This window comes from Perca flavescens, chromosome 12, assembly GCF_004354835.1.
Source record: "Perca flavescens isolate YP-PL-M2 chromosome 12, PFLA_1.0, whole genome shotgun sequence".
In the NCBI taxonomy this organism is placed as follows: domain Eukaryota; kingdom Metazoa; phylum Chordata; class Actinopteri; order Perciformes; family Percidae; genus Perca; species Perca flavescens.
In genome coordinates, this window is record NC_041342.1 from 16,218,552 (window position 1) to 16,239,793 (window position 21,242).

At 39.0% G+C, this 21,242-nt stretch overlaps 1 protein-coding gene across 2 annotated transcripts in view; it reads left to right on the forward strand.

Annotated features, from left to right (window-relative positions):
* The window catches only part of agap3 (ArfGAP with GTPase domain, ankyrin repeat and PH domain 3), a 124,660-nt gene that overhangs the window by 55,516 nt on the left and 47,902 nt on the right, over window positions 1-21,242 (forward strand). For both annotated transcript variants that reach the window (XM_028592637.1, XM_028592636.1), the window contains exons 2-8: window positions 2,461-2,519; window positions 5,970-6,057; window positions 9,475-9,560; window positions 12,733-12,874; window positions 13,492-13,626; window positions 16,650-16,777; window positions 17,063-17,218. In XM_028592637.1, the coding sequence (XP_028448438.1) occupies window positions 2,461-2,519; window positions 5,970-6,057; window positions 9,475-9,560; window positions 12,733-12,874; window positions 13,492-13,626; window positions 16,650-16,777; window positions 17,063-17,218 (794 nt within the window). The remainder of the gene's footprint in view (window positions 1-2,460; window positions 2,520-5,969; window positions 6,058-9,474; window positions 9,561-12,732; window positions 12,875-13,491; window positions 13,627-16,649; window positions 16,778-17,062; window positions 17,219-21,242) is intronic.

Genomic DNA, 21,242 nt, shown 5'->3' on the forward strand with positions numbered 1-21,242 from the left:
CTCAATTGGAGATTACATGGACTTTGTACTAGGAAGGTGGCAGGGTAAAGAAGGGTTGTCTGATCCAACTAATTTGGACTTTTGGGTTCTCAGATACTGCTTCGCCGGGTAATGTCTGGATAATTTAAGGATTTGCAGTGCATGTGTGAAAGGGGCTTTAATTTCCCTGCATGGTTATCTATGGACTGGCCTTCATTTGAATGTGTCCCTCTTTAAAAGTGTGATTACGTGAACTAGGAAAATATGAGAAAAAACCTCTGTGAATCTGGTGGCTTTTTTTTCTGTTCATTTAAAAAAAAAATGTACTTGGTTATTTCTGTTTTTTTCTCTGATTCTTTGTTAATGTTGCGTTACTGCAGTAGGTGCTGAACACTGAAACCTTTTGATGTGTTTGTCTAATTGATAGTTGTGACTGTAAACTTTTATCAACCCTCAAATTATGTGAAAAATAACATATTTAAAAAAAATCATCATATAAAGTATAGGGAATGCATCTGTAAATAATAGGTCCATACAAAAGGACAGGAAATCCAAGAAAATAAGGCAGTAACCTTATCTGATACCGTCTCAGAGAGCTGTGACCTGAAACTGAATCAGATGGGTGTCTTCCCCCGTGTTCAGACATGTCAAACCCACACTGACAGGGCTTAACATGAGGCGTGCTGTTTAAAGACTACTCTGCTCCACACAATGCTTTTCTTGGTGAAAGGCCCTTCTGTTAGCAATGAACTTTTCTCCTCTCCCACAACAAGTGAGACATCCAGAGAAGCACGAGCCTCTTTGTAAATAAAGGTCAGAAAACATTTCAGCGAGTATTTTTTTTTTTTTAAACTCTAATTGTAGTATGTAAAGGAATTTTTGGCCCAGGTCTGCCCAGCTGTGAGTCATGCAGGCTTTTAGCATACATTTTGGAGAGAAAATATAAACACATCTTATATTGACAGTGGTTACCTTACTGTTTATGCTGTCATTCTTTTCATATGGCATCACCTGGGGCACTAAAGGAAACCACCATTGCTGTAACAAACAGGCTAACTGTAATGATGGCTCCCTGTTTAGTATGTGAACACTTGGAACTGTTATGGTTTAGACATGGGAAGGGAGTGAGGGGGATTCACCTGGTATTACACACATTGTTGCTTGAAGACTGGGTGTCTACACTCCCGTATTGGAGATGGTATATTCTTCTTGGGGGGGTTCAGATGGTGAGAAAGTCATAATCCAAAACAGGAAGGTGGTCTTTGTTCTAATGGTTGTTATGACACATAGTTGTGTTCTCCATCTCTGTGGGAAACAGACACCGCTTGTGGAGTTGCCATTTGTGTTTTTAGTTCTGAGGGTTTGTATTGTTCTTTATAATGCTCGTTCCCACTGCCCTTTTTCAAAGTGTGATCATCCACTTAAAGTCTTTAACTCACTGGAAAACCAAACAAGTTGAATCAAGCCTGGTAATGGCTGTCTTTTAAAATGGATTAGCTAAATCCTGTTCAGATATTGTGTTGAAACCTTATATTAAAACAGGCTGCATAGATTGTACTTACCATAGGTGTTTCACAATTCCTTCTTGGCAGTTGTGTGTTTTTACAAGTTGTAAATACATAAACAAAAGTGGATATGAGCCAATTGGTCAGGGAGAAAGCGAAATGTTTACTGACTGGTTGTTTTGGTTCTGTGACCACCGATTTAGTTTTGTTGATCTTGATTGATTTGCTGATTACTTTCTTGATTTGTGATTTTAAAAAAAGCCCAATTTGGCTTTATTTAAATTGCTTATGTTCAAACAATTGTCCATAATACAAATATGCTGAATTATAATGGGAAACCAGTTATTCTTTATTTTTGCAGATCTAATGTGTTGTTGTTTTTCGAGTCACATTGTTTAAATAGACATTTTTGAGAATAAAGTGCAATGAAAAATATGAAAAGAAAGAAAGATTGCTGTGCCTGGAGTGTAGGGCATCATTAAAGCTTGAAAGTTTGCCAGTTTGAAAGGCTCTATCTTTCTAACCATTTGACCCTTTTAACTTTAGTAAAACTTGGTACAGCATGGCTCTGCAAATCTACACTAAACTTTATAAAATGTTGACACAATCCCACTGGTTAACTGCTGAGTTTTTGTGTGCAGGTTATAAAATATAGATAGAAAAAGTAGATGAAATGACACTGAACATTGTATAAAAACGTATCACAAAAATGTATCCCCCAGTACGTCAAAGTGTACTAAATACCTGACCAAACTGTAGACAGGCTTCATCATATCTATATGACTGCTGAATCCATCATAAAACTTGTTGCACACACTACAGATGGTCTATAAACTGTAGCTGTATAGTCACTTTACCATCTGGGAAATACGGTTAATTTCATATAATCTGTAACTGGGGTCAAATGGGTTCAAACTGATGGATTACATTTCAATGCTGCTTGACTTAATTTCTTATTGTCTTTTTTTCCTTTTAGACTCGTTCGTCAACAGCCAGGAATGGACATTGAGTCGGTCAGTGCCAGAGCTGAAAGTGGTGAGTAACTTTTTATATTTCTAACAATCCCTCGGTTTATTCGCCCTCCGAGGTTTCATTTTACTGACTGATTTGAATGCCAATGAGAAAGCATGTTCTGTCCATGTAATACTGGTTTTACAGAGAGGGAACAGTTGAGAGATTGGCTGGACTTTTCCCTGGCACGTACTGGGTGATTTTTAATGAGATACGTTGGCATGGAGATGCAGGGTGTCTTGCAGCAGGATGCAAGATGAGTGACAGTTTTGGGCTAGACTAGTGACACATCCTGGGTCTGATCCCACCCGCCAGTGAAGCGCACACACACAGCCACTGCCAAATGCACAACTAACATCCTTACATGTTTTAATTTCTTCCACTCCTAAAGACTAGCAGCCTTGAAAAAACTTGCCTCCACCATTCTGACAGTTTATATAATATTTTTTGTGTTTGGTGAATTCATTGTTGTGGCATCTTGCAAAAGAAAAAACTTCACTGCAATGAAAAAGGGGAATTCACAAGGAGCTGAAAGACAAACTTGCTTTTTTGGGCTTCAAACACTTTAAATGCGTCTGTTTCCTTTAATGTTTCTTAGGTGTTAATTGGCTGCTTCCACACAGGGGTTTGTTAAATGGACCTCAAAAGACTATATGAAGTGTCTCAAAATAGCTATCATTCTTTTTAGAACCATCAAAGAATTGATGTTTAGCAACCAGGTCATACTGAAAAGAAGTTTGTCAGAAGTTTTTCTTTTTCATGTCAAAGTAATAATGACAGGAAGTGGGGTCAAAACATTTCCTGCTGATTAGTTGAAATGTTGATATGGTGAGAAAACCTCTAAAACATCTGCTACAACAGTTACCTGTACCCCGCTATTGTAGTTTTAGAATGAAAACTAAACTGTGGTCAAACCTTATTTTATTGCCAGCTTTTGATCATTACATCCACACTCTTTAATATTCCCAGATCAAATCCAAACATCTACAAAGAAGAGTAAAGGGTTTGTACTGGAATAGTGCTAATACAGCTTTTTGATTTTATTAAGGCTATAATACCAGCAGGTCACAAAGCCGAACAGTTAAAACAGCAGGACCACTGGTTCAGTGGTACATTCAAAGTCAATGTTTGTCGACTCATTGCTTTCACCGCACACAGCCTACATCTTTTGCTAACTTAAAGCTTATTCATAGTTTTTTCTGCTGGGGTACCACATGGTGTATATATATACTTCAATTATAGAGAGGGTAGGCTGGGAAAGGCCTTAAACAGATCTTTTCTCTTGTGCCTCAAACCTCCCTATAATTAGAACCATACCTGCCTTTAACACCCACTAATGATCTAAAGAAAAAGAGGGTGATGGTGGGTAGAGGAGGAGGAGGAGAGGGAGGAGATGAGGCATGTTGCAGCCTTTGTTGTTCCCAGACATGCTGGCATCATCAGCAACCCTCTGCCATGCATCAGCCTGAAGGCGCTGTAGCTAGGACTGGTCTAGACACCAAGGAGAGGAAGCAGGGGAAAGATTGCAACCAAACTGATGCATTTTAGAGGACTTTCCTCATAATGTCTCAACCTCACACAGCCCACGTGAGGAACCAAATCGTGGTGTTCGGGGTTTTGTTCCTTAACTACAAAATGTACTTCCCACCGTCTAAGCATACCATACGTTTTTTTTTTTTTTTCTACCTTCCGGGCAGTAGTTTGTTTCAGTTGATGTCCGTATGTAATGGAAATCTACTTATAGAGCTGCAATCCATCACAGTGAAAATTGAGTCACCTTTCTATTTTGTGTTTGCATGATAATTACAGCCCAACCAATACGACATTTTTGAGGCAGATACTACATCAATTTCCTCGTTACTTAGATTCTTACGTATATGCCAATATAAATATGTTGGTTATAAACTAATATAAACAAATATCTCAGCCTTTGATTTATCACTTGGGCTCTAATTATAATGCTGCTTTAAGCACAAACTGTTTTGAAAACTTTTCCCGGTTGATGCATTCGAGGAAACTTGTAAATCTAAGATTTGATACTGCCAAACCGCAACCTTTAAAAAAATTTTTTTGCCCAGTTCATGGAAAAAATTGTTTCATTTCTGATAATATAGCTCTTGATGCAAAAAAGTAAATAGTTTGTAGAGAATGTCATGATTGTCATGATTGAGCTTGAAGGGTCCTTCTTCACCTTGGAAACAAAAAAAGTATTGCACACAAGGTCCACTAACCTTGTCAAGTTTTTGACCACATTTCGTGTTCTTAAGCCTTTTTTATACTCACGCAAGACATCGTGGCGTGGGCCTCCATAGTGGTGAGCGAGCTATGAGCACGCACTCAGGCGTTTATGATCAACGCACAAACACCAGGAGGCGTACAAACTATGATCTGCGAATAAGCAAGAAGTAGTAGAGAAGTAGAGAGCGGTAGTAAAGGAAAGCAGGCTGCCTGGTATGATGATATATTGACTCAATATCGATATCACGTTGCGCAATATTATATCGAAGTATATAAGTATGCAATATTTTTTATATTTATTTTTATTGTTTCTAATATGTCCTGTTCTTTAGTTATTGTTTTTATACTGTACAACCAATAAAACATGTCCTGTTCTGTAAACCTCGTTCTGTAGGTCGTTAATTATTTATTCATGTTTTAGCAGTCCAATATGACTGAATAAACCTTGTGTTGTAAGAAAACTTGTTTTATTTGTTATGAATCGATTTTGATGTGTTTTCCCATAACCTTTGTAATTTTACATATGTTTAAAAATATTGAAATTATTATCGATATCGCAATATTCATAATCAATATCGCATTATCACATTTTGTCAATATCGTGCAACCCTACTGCCCGGGAACAGTAGTAAACACATCCATGGTAAACACTGACGTACCGGCAAATATTGCATTTGTCTACTATAATTATTAACATTACTGTCGCTTATCTCCGTGTCGAAATTACTGTCTGCCTCTCGATGTTACAGACACTTTTTCCGTTAGACCCTCCAGCAAAATGCCTTTTATTTTGACAGTGTGTTGGCTCTCTCTTACCACATATTTAAGGCCATTTAAATGCCCCTGTGGTCTGTACATGAAGAATCATACAAATGTTTGTACAGGCCAACCAGCTCGGCCAGTTTTCCAAGCCGACCATGGTGAAAATGAATGCGCACCGTGCGCCGAGTTACAAAAATGTAGAAGTGCACGACCACGCGCTGGACAAATTGCGGAGCCATCGCCCTGGACACGAAAGACATAACGTCATTTTCTGGCTCATGCACCCTTAGCCGGTGCACCATGGCGACCATAAACCTACCTTCACTCGGTTGACAGAGTCGCTGAGCGAGGTTAAAAGCTTCAGACACTTTTTTTGTCAGGTCCCCATTGTGGTCCTTCAAGTCTACATATGCTAGTACCTGTCATGTTGTGTCTGTCAGTAATAATCACAGTATTTTGCTCTTTGCCTGGCAGGGCATTGTGGGAAATCTGTCCAGTGGAAAGTCAGCTTTGGTCCACCGGTACTTGACGGGCACATATGTGCAGGAGGAGTCTCCTGAAGGTAAGAGTTTGCTGATGGAGATGCGGGTCAGGAGATGATTATTAACATGTCAGACACTCAAAGAAAATCACAAAGATTCAGATTCATGCGGCATGTTTACTGTGGCTTTCATGGCCTAATTTACCTTACAACTTGTCTTATAAAATACATGGCCGTTGATGAGTGAAAACCTTTTGATTCATCTCACAAATTAAGAAGCCTTGTTATTAGATTAATGACAATCTGATGGGTTTCAAAAGCATTTGAAGTGAGTGAAATTATACAGAAACCTGCCAGCTGGTAAAATACTTTTTTTGTTTTTCACAAGAAGAAAGTCAAGCATGTTGGCACTAATTGCTACACTGTACAGACGGATAACCATATTAGGATGGGTGTATTAGGATATTTACATGAAGCATGGTGCCTTGTGAGAATATTTTTTGTAACTAGTTTGTATTAAAATGTTGTGTGTTGAATTACATCAAGCTTCCGGATGCTTTTTTTTTTTTTTTGTATATAAATTTCTATTTTCCTCCTCCATTAAAACTTACAAGATAATGACAAAGCATAACATTTACAGTAAATTTGGGCCATTATTAAAACACAAAGGTAAAACTAAACCCTCACATTTCTCTGGGACTGTAAATGAAAGTTTTTATCACAATCATAAACCGTTTACTCCCCAGGTATCCTGATGGTGAATGAGCCAATTTCCCATGTTTAGGAAGGTCTATTTCCAACAAGAAAGGGTCTATTTCCAGAAAGAGACCCCTCGTCTTTTTAATTCACTCTGAGATTTGAAATCAGATATTCTTCATTTTATCGGCAGTCATAATGAGAATGCCCCCTTCTGGCCTGAAAGATAAGTCCTTTTCTCTGAAATCCACAAAGATGTTGGCGAACCCAGAGTTAACTGATTATATTTGAGGGGTTTGCAGTGTTTCATTTAAGTGTAATTATAGTGAGGATGAGACATGAAGTGCATAATTAGTTTCTGGCATTTTGCTGCACCAAGGGAGAAAATCCTCATAGCTTAATTAGTCTTTGAGAAATCAATGGTGGAAATGCAGGAAAAACAGAACAAGCGTTGTTGCTGTAATCAAGGAAACGCGTCGGCTCAGATATGCGTCCCTTCACATTGCTGCGTTTTGCTGTGATACAACATACCTGTCTCATAATTAGCAGCTGCTCAGGCTCTCTTTGTTTTTTGAATGTGCTTCAACTCTGGCTTTACGCCAGATTGAGTATTTACATTGCAGAAGCATTGCCCAGCTGAGGAAGGTTCAGCGATGGCTGTTTCTTCACCGTTTTGTTCCTGGGCTTTTGCTATGATATCTGAAAAAAAAAAGGTACCGGGGTGTGTTGCCATAGCAACACCGGATGGAGCTCCGTTGGATTGTGGCTTTGTGTCAAGGTCTAAGCCTCCGTGTAAGCAGAGTATGCTTACTGCGTGTTAACCGTGCATACCAACTTACCGTCTCTCTGTAGGCTGTCTGCAAGGTTCTTAGTTGCCTCTTTTTATGTAAGGTTGAGCAACACATTCAAATAATTCATAATTGCTTTTCATCATGATGTAGAAAAGTGTTATGATAAAAGAGCTATGGTAGCCTGCCTTATTTATTCACAGCACAGGCTTTTTCCATTAGATGCATTGTATTAGCTCAGCTCTAAATAAAGACAACAGCATTCTGGATGATTACGTAACTGAGATGTTTACTTCAAATTCCACCCATGTTTTCACCAGAGCCGTATGCCTTCATTACAGATACTGATTTCAGAGAGACTTTCCATAATCTGTTCTGGCATATGAACGTGCTGCCAAGCTTCACACTAACTCTGTATTCTGATAAATCTATGTTTTGCTGTATTGTTCTGATCCAGTCTTTCTCACCGTGTAATGAGATCCTTCTCATCTTTTTCCCTTTTTAAACAGGATTCAGAAACATACAGACACATAGTTTCTCAGTCCTTTGTTTGAATCTCCAAAGCTCTGTGACTTGAGTTAAAAAAGAAAAAAATGTTGGCTGGTGCTACGTGAATCTCTCTCTGTTACACAACCAGCATCCAGCAGGGCTTGAGAGCCTGTGCAAAATGCTGGGAGAATCCCCTATTTGCCTAGCGGGCTAAAGTGGACTTATCAGGGTGGAAGTGTGGCTCAAGTGGATATGTATTGCTTGCTGAGACAGGAATACTGGCCACCTATTAAAACATGGCAGGGCCCCAGTTACTGTATGGCCCTTACAGTCCTCTGTGATGTCAGATCTGTAGTTCTTGATATTCTTGTTGCACAGCGTGATCTCCGACACTCTATCATCTAATCATCTGAATATCTTAGCTAACATGTCTGCTCACGGAACTCTGATAATCTGATAATTGTAACAGGTGTGCTTTTATTCTGTGTTGCACATTTGCTGTCTTTAGCCATTTATTTGATACATTTCATGATCATTCCTAGACCTTTTTTAAATTTGTGCTTTATTCAATTTTGTCAAATGGCTTTCAGCATATTTTTGTATTCATAAGGCACTGTTTTCACTCCCAGGGACATTTCTAGCCTAACTACTTTCTCATTTGAATATTTTTAATCTCTGAAGGATCGCAAACCATTCAAATTATATGCACATTCTAATTTACTGCGTAGTTCTCCCATTTATATCTTCTTTAGCTGCAGCCAGCTTTGCTAGCGGCAAGGAATATGTATTTCTATTAGAGGAGAAATGGAATAAAGGAGAGAGAAACTCAAGGCGACACGGGGGCTCAGCGTTAGCTCGTCACTACTCTCCTGTGGACACGGTGACCTGAGGCACACAAGTTCAGAATTTATTTGCTTCTGATTTTATCTCCCATCATTTCCTTTCCTGTCTCTTTGCTAAAATTACTCATCTTGTCTTATTTTATTGCAAAGTGTAATAAGTTATGTTAATGCTGTGAAAACCAATCTTCTAAACCTCTGTAGCACATACAGTGATAATGTAAGTGAAGTTAAAGTTGGGCCTTTCCAGGACTCCCAGCAGCTGTGCATGATGCGCTAAATGGCAAATTCTCGCCCACGTAATTGGCTCCAGAGAGACCTGGTTTCCTGTCAGCATGTGATCCTAATAGCAACACATTCAAGGGGTCTGAATTGAGAACTGCACTTCAACTCATACACATCACACCAAATTTTTATGAGCCATGTCAAGCTGTGTTTTGATATTAAATTTGGTATCCGGAACAATCTCATTGTTTTTATAATTAATGAGTCTGCAATTATGAGTCTGCAATGTGTCTGCAATGTTTCTCTCTTTGGGAAAGCCCTGGTGGTCAGTTATTACATACTAAGAAAGACAATTTTCCAATGTCATCTTTAACCATCACTAGAACAGACTTAACACGTTATAAGAGTAACCCTGAACAAACTGTTTAATAATACATAATTAATAATTGTCACTTCCTTAGGTGGACGGTTCAAGAAAGAAATAGTGGTGGATGGACAGAGCTATCTACTTCTAATCAGAGATGAAGGAGGGCCTCCAGAATTGCAGGTAAGAGTGTTGATCCTGAAAAAAATGTCTCTTTAAGCTGCAAGATGTGTCAGACAGTAACTGTCCACAAACGGTCATGCAGGCACGAACTGTTTAGAGACAGACCATTACTTCTCTGCAGGACTGTTTAGAGCAGCGTGACAGCACTCTGTGGGTGTTCTACCAAAAGCACTCAAAGGGCAGCAACGGATCAATGAGTAAGCCCAGCCAAAATAATTTTTGTGGCCAAAGGGGCAATGCAGCACCTAATCGCCCTACTAATATGTTACATATGAAGAATAATGGAGCTACTGTTTCATCCAAAGTGGGCTTCACTTAGACTAAGTCATATGACAGATATTGTCATACTGACACTATGCCATGCTTTTCCAAAGGAAGTAAATTAAGGAAGTGCTTTCTGGTAATCCAACCTTTTGTAATGCCAGGCATCAGACACTTATACTCTGTTATTCTCGAGCGATCTTTTACCAGAGTGTTGGGTTTTACATCCCTTGCATGACTTGAGTGTACTTAAGGACCTCTATATTTTATACTACTTCATCCAGTCTGGGTTTTCTGAACGCAAACCGTCAAGGATTTATTCTGAAATTCATTTTGGCATGATTGTACAGTATCATGATTATCCTGTTTTCAAGCTTTAGAAACATTGTATATATTATACATTCATGGATGGTTCAAATTTAGAACAATGGATCATAATGTATTTGTTAATTACATGTTTTGCATCTAAAGTCTTGCTAATAACTAAAGCTGTCAAATAAGTTTGTGAAATGAGTTAAAAGTACAATAGGGTTAGGCGATTGTTTCTATTTTTATATTGTCCAATCGTGGTTACTCGAGAACACAGATAGTCGATCCGTTCACCAGGGGGCAGCAGGCGTAAGAGGGGATGAGGGGAGTTACGTCACAGCACGCCAGTGAAATTCCAGCATTTTCAACTTAATCTTAGCGTCAGAGAAACGTGAATAACATTTCTAAGAGTGTAAACGTTTTTAACGTCACTTCCAGATGCAGCAGAAAGATGTTTGTCACTAAAAAGCTATGATAAACCCTAACTATCCAGCAACGACAGACAGACAGACAAAGCTGGCAACTACCTGGTAAACATAGTGGACAATTTAGCCGCTAAGGAGCCATATATTTCCCTAAGTTGGTAGAGAGTGCAACAGAGCTAAAAGGAGAGTAAATATTAGGGCTGGGCGATATGGCCTAAAAATAAAATCCCAGATCTTTTCCAAAAAAAAATCAGATTTAAGATTTAAATTGATTTTCTTTCTCCCTCTACTTAAAATCAATCTGCAGATGACAAAGAAATTGTTCAAAACAAGTTTTAACTTTATTTAGTTTTGACTCATACACCACACACAAAAATTTATAAAAAATATATATATATATATATATATATATATATATATATATATATATATATATATATATATATATATATAATATAAATTATAATTAATGTTAGTCCCTGTCGCTGCCATGTTGTTAGTGTATCTCTATGGCAAACGCACGGGGAGAGGACTGAGCCCATTTGGAGCTACGGGAGCCCAGAGGGGAGCGTCGGCGGATGTTAAGGAGAATATTGATTTTCATTTAAATAAATCAACGTTAACTACACATTCCAATTAATCGATAAAATCGATTTATCGCCCAGACCTAGTAAATATTGGACTTACATTTGTCCAGTAGTCAGAGACATGACTCCAAATTATTGCTAATGTCTCTCTGTGTCTGCTGGATGTGTAAATAAGCAACTATTTGCAACACATTCATCGTATCAACTCAAAAGATGTGTGAGTTTACCATGCGCTTCCATTTGCAGCTGGTCTGGCAAAGCTCTGATTTCCGCTTGCATTACACTCAGTGAGATTAGGAAATAGAAATGAGTTTGGTTCAGTTGTCAGCTAACTGTATAATTAGTGACATTATAAGGCTTTCATTATGTTCACACTCACAGGAGGCTGAGTAGAGTTGTGGCTTGGAGGCTTGATTTGCCATTCATTCCCTATGGGTGTCTGGGTGCGGTGTGAAAGCTGAATGGAGAACAGGGCGGTACGGGGGAATAGTTATCACCTGATTGTCACTGCTAGCACTACTCTGGGTTCTGCTTAGCCTTTTATTTTCTTACAATGAATGGTAATTAGGATTGATTTCCTATGCTCAAAGGAAATCTCGCTACCCCGTATAATATAATAAACTACGCTGGGATTGTGAAAGTATATGACGCACATACAAAGATTTCTAGATTATGACAGCAGTGGGAATGCAGAAAACTGATAAAGCTGGAGTAGTAGTGTTTAATCATTCACCAATACATAGTATGCCAAATGCAGTATGCCAAAGATACCAGCATGTCCTACTGCATCCGGTTGGATTTTGCAGTATGCAAGCCAGCATGCTTTTCTGGCTATTCTAACCCACAATCCTTTGCACAGCATATATGAGCAACAGGGTCAAAGTTCAAGGCGTAATGTTATGAAGAAGTAGTATGTCCTTGCAGTACGTACTTTGTAAGGGCAGCTGCAGTACATGCTTAAAGTAAAAAGAAAAAGTATGAGATTTGGAACTCAGGATGTGTGTACTATGGCTGTTGTTACACTGCCCCCTACTGTCTGTATGTACAAACCTCAGTCAAAAGATGCATAGCCTGTTTCAGGGATCCATTACAATAACAAACCTTCATTTAAAACGTATATAGACTGATTTGAGTCATACATGTATTACTTCTAGGATCTATGCATATGCAAATTGTATATTTAAAAAATTTAAATACTACACAGAAAATGTACAGTACTTAATTGAAAAGTCCCTTCCCAGTTAATACTGGAGCTTTCAAGTTTCCACATTACACTTGTGCGTGTTGCATATTAGCTTCCGATTGGCCTCAAAACTAGTTGTGATGTCAAGTAGTTAGCCGTTGTGCGAACATCTTAAATTCAGATTTATGGTGAGCACAGATCAACTTTACCTTTTCAGCAGATTAATGTGAAAACAGCCTTCTAGTGTCTGCATATATCATTCTGCACAGTTAAGCTCAAACAAGTAAACAAACGATAAGCAACGGTTCTGAGGCAAAAAAAGAAATCCGTTGTGAATGTTTTTGTGCAATAATAAGGCAGCTTATATTTCACTGTGCTTCAACACATCACCTCTGCTCTGTTCTCAGTTTGCTGCCTGGGTGGATGCAGTGGTTTTCGTCTTTAGCCTGGAGGATGAGATCAGCTTCCAGACAGTCTACAATTACTTCTTGCGCCTATCCAGCTACAGGAACACAGCTGAGGTCCCCATGGTCCTCGTTGGAACACAAGGTGTTTGCCCTGCATCTGATATATAAGTTTTGTCAAGATATTGCTTCCTTCATAATGCAAATACACAGAAAGTACTCTTACATTGTCTTTACACTTAGACAATGTAATCGTTATCAACAAATGAAAAGACCAAAACTAACGATGAATTGATCATGGTAACAAGTGTTGTCTGTGTAGCTAAAGCTTGGTATATAATACAGTAAAGCTCTTTTGTTGTCCAAAACCTATTAAAACACACTTGTGAGCCACACTGTCCCTCATTACCATAAACATGGGCTCTGTCATTTGTTTTTAGTCAATCCTACATACATACATACATATGCATACTGCTGCAGGAAATGCTTACTAGCACATTAAATGTGTATTAAACCACACTGGAAAATAAAAATTGGAATTGCCAACAAATGAAATATTGACTCGTGTTTTAGTAACATTTCTTAGAAACTACAGTGCACAGCTGTGTTAGGAAATTACTTAGCCTGTGTTCAAAATAAAAAGTATATATTTGTGTCTTTTTTGTGAAATTCATTGGCAATAACAAAAATACAGAATATCACCAGCCTTATCATCCAAGTTAAATGTTTGAGTAATATGTTTTCTTACCTTGTTCTCTTCAGATGCAATTAGTGCTGCCAACCCCAGAGTGATTGATGACTCGCGGGCCAGAAAGTTGTCAAACGACCTGAAACGCTGCACATATTATGAGACCTGCTCCACCTATGGCCTGAATGTGGAGAGAGTCTTCCAGGATGGTGAGAGGAGTGTCAAAAAGTGGAAATGGGTTAGACAGGAAGTAAAAGGTGTAGTCTGAACGTGATGATGGTTTAGAGTACAGCATTGACTAGTTTACCCCTGACTGGCACACAAGACATATTTGATAACTCCTGAACTGTAATCTTTTGCTTTGATTGGCGTTATTTCTCACTTGAGCTGAAACCATTAGTTGATTGACAAAACATGAATCTGGAAACCTTTTTTATAATCAATTATTTGTTTAGGTAATTAGTAAAATAGTCTTAAAAAATGAACTGATTTCAACTATTCAAATGTGAATATTTGGTCACACATAACCAATTTGAAAACGTCAACTTGGGCTTTGGGAAATTGTGATTGGAATTTTTTACTATTCTGTGACATTTATAGATAGACAATTAGCAATTTATGGAAAGAATAATTGGCAGATTTAATATATAATTAATTATTTGTTGGTTGCAGCCCTACTTTTATCTTATCACCTTATTCTTAGGCCTCACTCAAGGCAAACCCAAAGGCTGTATGTTTTAAAGTATTCTAGGTCACCATTCCAACATCTGATTAGTTTGTAAAGACTTCAGGATTTCTTTACAATTTCTTGTTAAACATGAGTAGAATTTGTGTTGAAATTCATGTTTTTTTTTCTCTCTTTACTCCTCAATAATTGTAAAGTACTTTATGCTGTTCATGAGTCCATTATTCCTTATTGGAATTTCCATCGTTCATTATTGCTAGCAACATGCAGAAATGCCTGTGCATGCTTGACTCACGTGGAGGGGTGTACATACAAATTAATATGTTTTATGCTGTGTGTTCAGCAGCTATGATTGTCAGTATACTTTGTGAACAGCAGATGAATATTAACAGCTCACCTCAGTTAATAATACATCAGGCATTTTAAATCAAATTGAATGCAATTGCCAAACACTACAATTATTAATCACGAAAGCTAAAATCATGATGTAGGATTGCATACAAATGTGGATAGTTAATATTCAGTTGTGTATGAATGGTGAAATCCCCTCTAATGTCTCTTCTTATATATATATAAAAATAAGTCATGAAACTGTCGTTGGGAAACTCAGCTGCTTCAACTCTGGAACAGTATCCCCTAAGGCTGCAGCTCCTGTGAAAGCCTGTCATCCCTCCACAAAACATCTGAATATGTAACACAACGTTCACTTTGCATTTCATTGACTTGATGCACAGGCACGTTGTCTTCCCTCCCTGCCGTAATTGCTTCCTGAAGCCCAATTTGAAATAATTAAAAGAGATGAAGGAGTGTTGGGTGTCTGGAGATGTCTCTCTGCATCACTCTTGCCTTCTCTGTATTTGCCATGCTGCAGCAGGCAGCCAGGCTTTATGGTCCCAGCTGTCAGCACAACTTCAAATCATCTCTCTTTCCCTCAGTGCTAATTCACATCACGCAGCCGCAAACATCACCTCCCTCCCTCTCCCCTTTTCGCTCCACCCAGTCCCTCACTGGCGTGTGCTGTGAATTAAATGACGGGTTGCACCAATTGCATGGCAAATCAGGTTGTTAAGATGATGACAATATTCTAATTTGGCTAACATCACTCTGTAGAGCTCAGTGAATGACACAAAAAAATAGCAAGCATCATTTACTTTCTTGGAAACATAGGTGCTTTTTCCCCCCAGGAGATATGTATGAGCCATCTTGCAGTATGTTGCTTATTATCTGACTGGAAAACAAATGGCCCGAGGTGTTTGTGATAATGTGCTCATATGCCCCTTTCTCTGGCTGGAATTAGCTTTGCTTACTTTGTTGAGCTTCATTGGGATTAATATGATGTTAGTGTTGTGTTTAACAAGAGAAGGATAGTATTCTTTCTCTGTTTTTGTGAAGACTTTATTGACATGTCCCAACACTATGTATACTTATCTCAAACCTGCAGACATATTAACACCATAGTTGCCCCTAGTTGTGTGTGCTGACATCTACAGCAGTCCTAAATTAAGGTAGCAATTGTCATGTCATTAGCAATAATGACACTGATTAGAAATGCTAATCCCCACTTTATTTTTAATTTGCAGGCTGAACATTAGGGTACATATAAATAAAGTCTTGGTGGAGTGCGTCCTTTGATCATATCACCAGGTTTTGGCAGATTGTGTAAATTTATTTACCCATAAAAACAAAAAATACTTTAATAATAAGGTTACCTGAAAGAACAAAGGAAATACTTTAATAATTAAGTTACCTATAAGAACATAAATACTTCATCTGTGTGTACCTCATAGTTTACACCAGTCCCTAATGCCAACTCTTACCAAAGGAAATATTAAATGGTCAGTTCACCCAAATAGTTTGTGGAAGGATGTGCTGTTTTTATACCTTAAACTGGCCCCATCAATGATCACAGGTGACATACATAGCATAATCCAAAGTATAAAGATTGACCTTTTAACTAAAAATTGCTGTCTACTACTGCATGCTGATTCATACATTCAATGAGATTAAAATAAGATGGGATCTCTTACAAAAGACTCAATCTCTCATATGTTTATATATTTGGAACTATTACTCCAAAGTGGTTTGTACACATTGGTTGAACAACCCACTGTTTCTCTCCTGTGTTGTGATTTTTGGCTGTACATTAACCACATTCATTTCTTAAGTCTGTTGGAAACCGAGATAATGTACTTTCAAAGAAAGATGGATAGTTTCTGTTGGTTAAAAACCTTTTTATTGAAGTAGTTTATGTTGGGTAAATGTATCCAATATCCAACCCAAGACTAACAGATGCTTATTATTTAATTATGTAACGTTTAATTGGAGCTCATCCAAATTGTTACACTCACATCTGTTAGTAGTGTAGTAGTGTTCAGTCTTAGAAAGAAGCAATGTTACAATCTACAGAAGCCCATGTAAGTTTGTTGTTTCTATGTTCTCATTGCTTCATTAACATGTCCCCCAAAACTCTGAAGTATTTCTATCAGGAAGAATTTGAAAGGATTAATGAACAATCTGTTACTGTGTCTTTGTCATTCTCTTCTCCAGTTGCCCAGAAGGTTGTGGCCATGAGGAAAAAGCAGCAGCTCTCTATTGGTCCATGCAAATCTCTCCCTAACTCTCCCAGCCACTCATCAGTCCCCGCTGCATCTATCCCCTCTGTTCACATTAACCAGGTAAGATCCAAATCATCAGAGACAGCACACTGTTTTACCTACTGATCATTGAGTTGTTTTATTATTAATAAGAGAGCTTTATCCTGTTTATTTAAAGAAGTCTACAATATACTCCCTTTATTTATTTCTTCTCATAGTCATAACTTCTTTTATCAGTGTGGGAAAATAAATAGATTGTTCGTCATTATAAAGACTCTCTGACGTTCATTCTCTCAATCGTTCTCTCTTTTCTTTCCTCCCTTCTTTTGATTCTGTCGGTTCCTCTAAATCTCTCTCGCTCCCCAGGCGGCCAACGGTGGGGGTGCATTCAGCGACTACTCCTCCTCTGTTCCCTCCACCCCCAGCATAAGTCAGCGGGAGATGCGCATTGAGACCATCGCTGCCTCCAACACGCCCACGCCCATCCGCAAGCAGTCAAAGCGCCGCTCCAACATTTTCACAGTAAGTATGCGACAGCTGATGCAAAGCAACACCCACTCACACTACTAGAAGGCATGTTGCCGAGCACACTTTGTCCACCAGAGGGAGACAGGTAGCTCGAAATGCATCAAAGCCACCTCCCTGCCTCCGATTCAGGCAAAGAAAGCATCTTGTTCACACTGCACAATGGGCAAAGGAGTAAAAGACTAAATTATATTAGATCCCCGAAATGCTCCAAAAGAATACACCCTTCTTTGAAAGCAAATATCAAAGATAAGCACTGTGGAAAAAACGTCAACTCTTTTCATGTCCTCTTTCTTTTCTAATTGGATGTAGTAAGCGCGCATGGATTCAGTTTCTCATCTCATCCATAACAAACTAGGCCCTCTGCACTGTCTAAATCTTTGACCTCCCTCCCCCTACCCCTCTTATTTTTACTAGATCCTTTCTTTGCAGTGACTTCCCTTTTGGGCAGAGACAGCAGCAACAAATCGCCAATGCCACTTCTCCTGCCCGACCAAGCTAAACATAAAGTCCAAGCCAGCCAATGCCCTGTTTACACGCTGCTAGTAACGCATGCCCACGCCCCAGCTCCAGATAGAAATGCTCACCCAGCCACTAACCATCTCACTGAGTCTAACTCCCCAATCCTGACCCCACTTATTCTACTCTGGCCCACATCTGATCTCGACCAGAAAGATTCACTACCACACTAGTATCCCGACCCCTGTCTTCCTGCTCTTTACCCCATGCCCTGTCCTATTTGCCCTTTGTCTCTAACCAATAGCATATGTGTGCACTAACCACTCTAATTTCCTTAGCTGTCCTAAGCTTGTCTTTTACTTGTAGCCTCTGCCCTCTTTTTCTACCCAGCCTGTTCCCCCACTCCCTCCTCTCTCTTCCCCTCTACACCAGCCTTCTTCTTTGCTGCTAAGCCTTTCCTAATCTCACGTAGCAAGACCTGCCAGCCTCTTCATGCTCAGAGAGGTCTGCAGAATTTAACCAAAAATGGCTTTGTTGTTCTTCAAATTAATTAAATAACTCTTTACGGAGAGAGTCTGTTTGTACCTCCAAAAAAGCCAATGTTTTTTCACAATGTCTGAGTAAGCTTTTCTAAAGGTTTACTTATCTTTTTTTCCCACACGTTTCTAGTTTTGTTCTGCAGAACTTTGTGAGCTTTACGAGACTATGTGAGGCTATGTGAGATGAGTCTTTCCTAACTCCTCCCTCGTACATCTACCCTCCCCTTCTCCTCCACCTGTCTTCCTACCATTCACCTCTTTCCCCTGTTGCCCTCTGACTCCCTGTCTCCTACCTCCTGCCTTCTTCTCTCCCCCATCTCTTTCTAACTCCTTCCCTAACCTCCTTATCTATCCCCCCCCTCCTCTATTTGTCCTACCGCCTTGACCCTGTTACCCCAGCTGCTGTGGAAGCCGCAGGCTTTGTGGCCTCCGAGCAGTACAGGCTGTGTGCTAGCTCCCCTTGTTGTCTCCCTTCCCCCCCTGCTAGGTAGTGACTAACCATGTCCACCAGAGAAATGAGCCTCTCCCCGTCCGCGTCATGGAAATGCCGAAGCACGCCACCTACCCAGTGTGGGTGCCGGAGTGGCAAGCCGAGCGGGAGTTTCAGCTCATGACCTTCTGAGGAGCAGCGAGCCGTGGGTGGGAGGAGGGAGGGTGAGGGAGGAAAGAAGGAGGAGGAAGCAGTGGAGGAGGAGGAGGGGATAGAAAGTTAACAGGGCCATGTCGACATTTCTTCAGTGACACTTGAATGTGATGGGCTAAGGAGAGGAAGACTTGCAGTGCCAACCTTTTTGCCATTTTACAAAACGACAGAAAGAGAAAATATTTCATCAACACAACAATATCGAGGATGCCCATTTCCTAGCTTTGTCCGTTTAAAAAAATAAATTGACATCTGTGTTACAAAGTTCTCTAAAAGTCCTGCTACTCACTGATAGACAGGAGGCTGCCATTCAGAAAGCCTGTAATGTTTTCTAGCCACACTCTTAAGTAGTTCACTTAATGTTAATTTTGGGAGTTTCAAGAGAAATATTCAGTGAAAGAAAATATGCCTTAATGTCATCAGTAGACAAGCTTTGACAGATCAACATCAGACTCACTTTAGTAATTACATACAAGGAATTTTGTGCTAATATTACGGAGGAGAAAATTGCTGCAAGTAATTGATCTTGTCCACTTGTCATCAGATATTTGTCACATTTGTGGGACTGGCATTGGGACTCTTGAAGTTAAGTTGGAGAGTAAAAATAATTACTTTTGTGTTCAGGTTTTTTGGCCCAAATTGAATCTGACTACAAAAACAATAAACATAGTTTATTAGAAAAGCCCTTGAAAATAGGTGAATCTTTTTCTCTTTTTTTAAAATACATTGGTTTGGCCATTTTTTTAAAGTAAGTAAATGAAACTCAAAGCTTTACTACACAAGATCTTATCACTCCGTCTTTTCATCGCCCTCACAACAAATCAATTTCATTAACCACAATCATTTCAAGCCAGTTTTGACCGTAACTGTCGTCGGCCACTAGGTGTCAGCACAGTACACATGATCCTTTCCTAGTGCTTCCATGGTCAATAACACTAAACGATCTGTTTTGTAATCTGTCTGTGGTTGTCCTGACGTCTTCAGGCTGTCTGTCCCTTTTTGTGTTGAAAAGCACACGGTTTAGAAATTTAGATGAATACTACGTCATTTTTTATACTTAATTTCATCCCACTCATTAATTCATATCCATTTAATCCATGAATTAATGTCTGCCATTTGGTTTTTCCCATTTCATGTTTTTACTACGTAATTGTCACTGGATCTCCACGTATGAAACGAAACATAACCAAAAACAAACAAAGAAAAAAACAAAAAAAACATTTGACACTGTTTTTCAATATTTGCAGATTTGTGCTTCTGTTTCCAACCTTTCTTCAACAAAAAGGGCTTTCCAACTCCTTCCGAATTAGAAGAGCATGATGGTTTAAATAAAGAGTCCCCCTGCTTTGCCGATCATGATAGAGAGGAGATTATTTATTGAGGATTTACAGCTCGTTGCTGCTTTACCCTCGGTGCTTAATCGCATTCAGGGTGATGCATAGAACTTGCACTATAGGGAAACCATAGGACTTTGCGTCCAACGCAGCCTAAAGTCGATTGGAGTGTTTGAGCACACTCAAAGTAGACTGTCAAATATCACGAAGTGAGACAGACTCGAGGGACTCTTCTGGAAATGCCCCGTCCACCCCCGCCCCACCCCCCAACTCTCATTCAGACATCCCACACAAAAACACGCTGTACAGTCAAGTCACTCTTGGAACTGTTATCCAGCCACCGAAAGGACACAACTTTTCCTTACATGACATCACACTGCCTTTTGCCATAAATGAGGACTCAAGGACTAGAGGTGCCAAGTTTTTTTGTTGTTGATTTTCCTACATTCATTTGGTTCGTTTTTATTTGATTCCTTCTTATTTTCCAGGGAGTACTGAATGGAATTGAAAATGTGGTATAAATGTATTATCAGAGGTATTTTAGATCAGAGTAATTTGGGTTATTTTATGAAGGCCTTCATAAAAATCAGGGTAGAGTGTCAGGGTGTTGAGGTATTACCGAGAGATATTATACTGAAAGTTGCCAACAAATGACACTGGGTTGCACCGACTTGTATGAATGTAGTTAAACTTAACATTTGTTTTTCCTATTTATTTATTTATTTATTTATTTTAAGTTATTTATTTTTGCACATTCAATTGTCTTTTATTCATTTATTTCTTTTTTTCTCAGTTTAGGTTTGGTACAGAGATTATGAACTCTTGCATAATCGCTTTTCTATCATGAACGGATTGACAAAAATATAGACTGCTGTATATCTTGTATTGTATTTTATTTACAATGGTACTCTATAAAAAAGTACATACATATAAGGAGTATATGAAATAATGCCTTTATTGTTCATCCTATATTTTGTGGGAACTGCAATGTTTGGCTCAATCTGTTGAATATTTTGAAGTGAATTTGTGACTTGCTTTGTATGGTG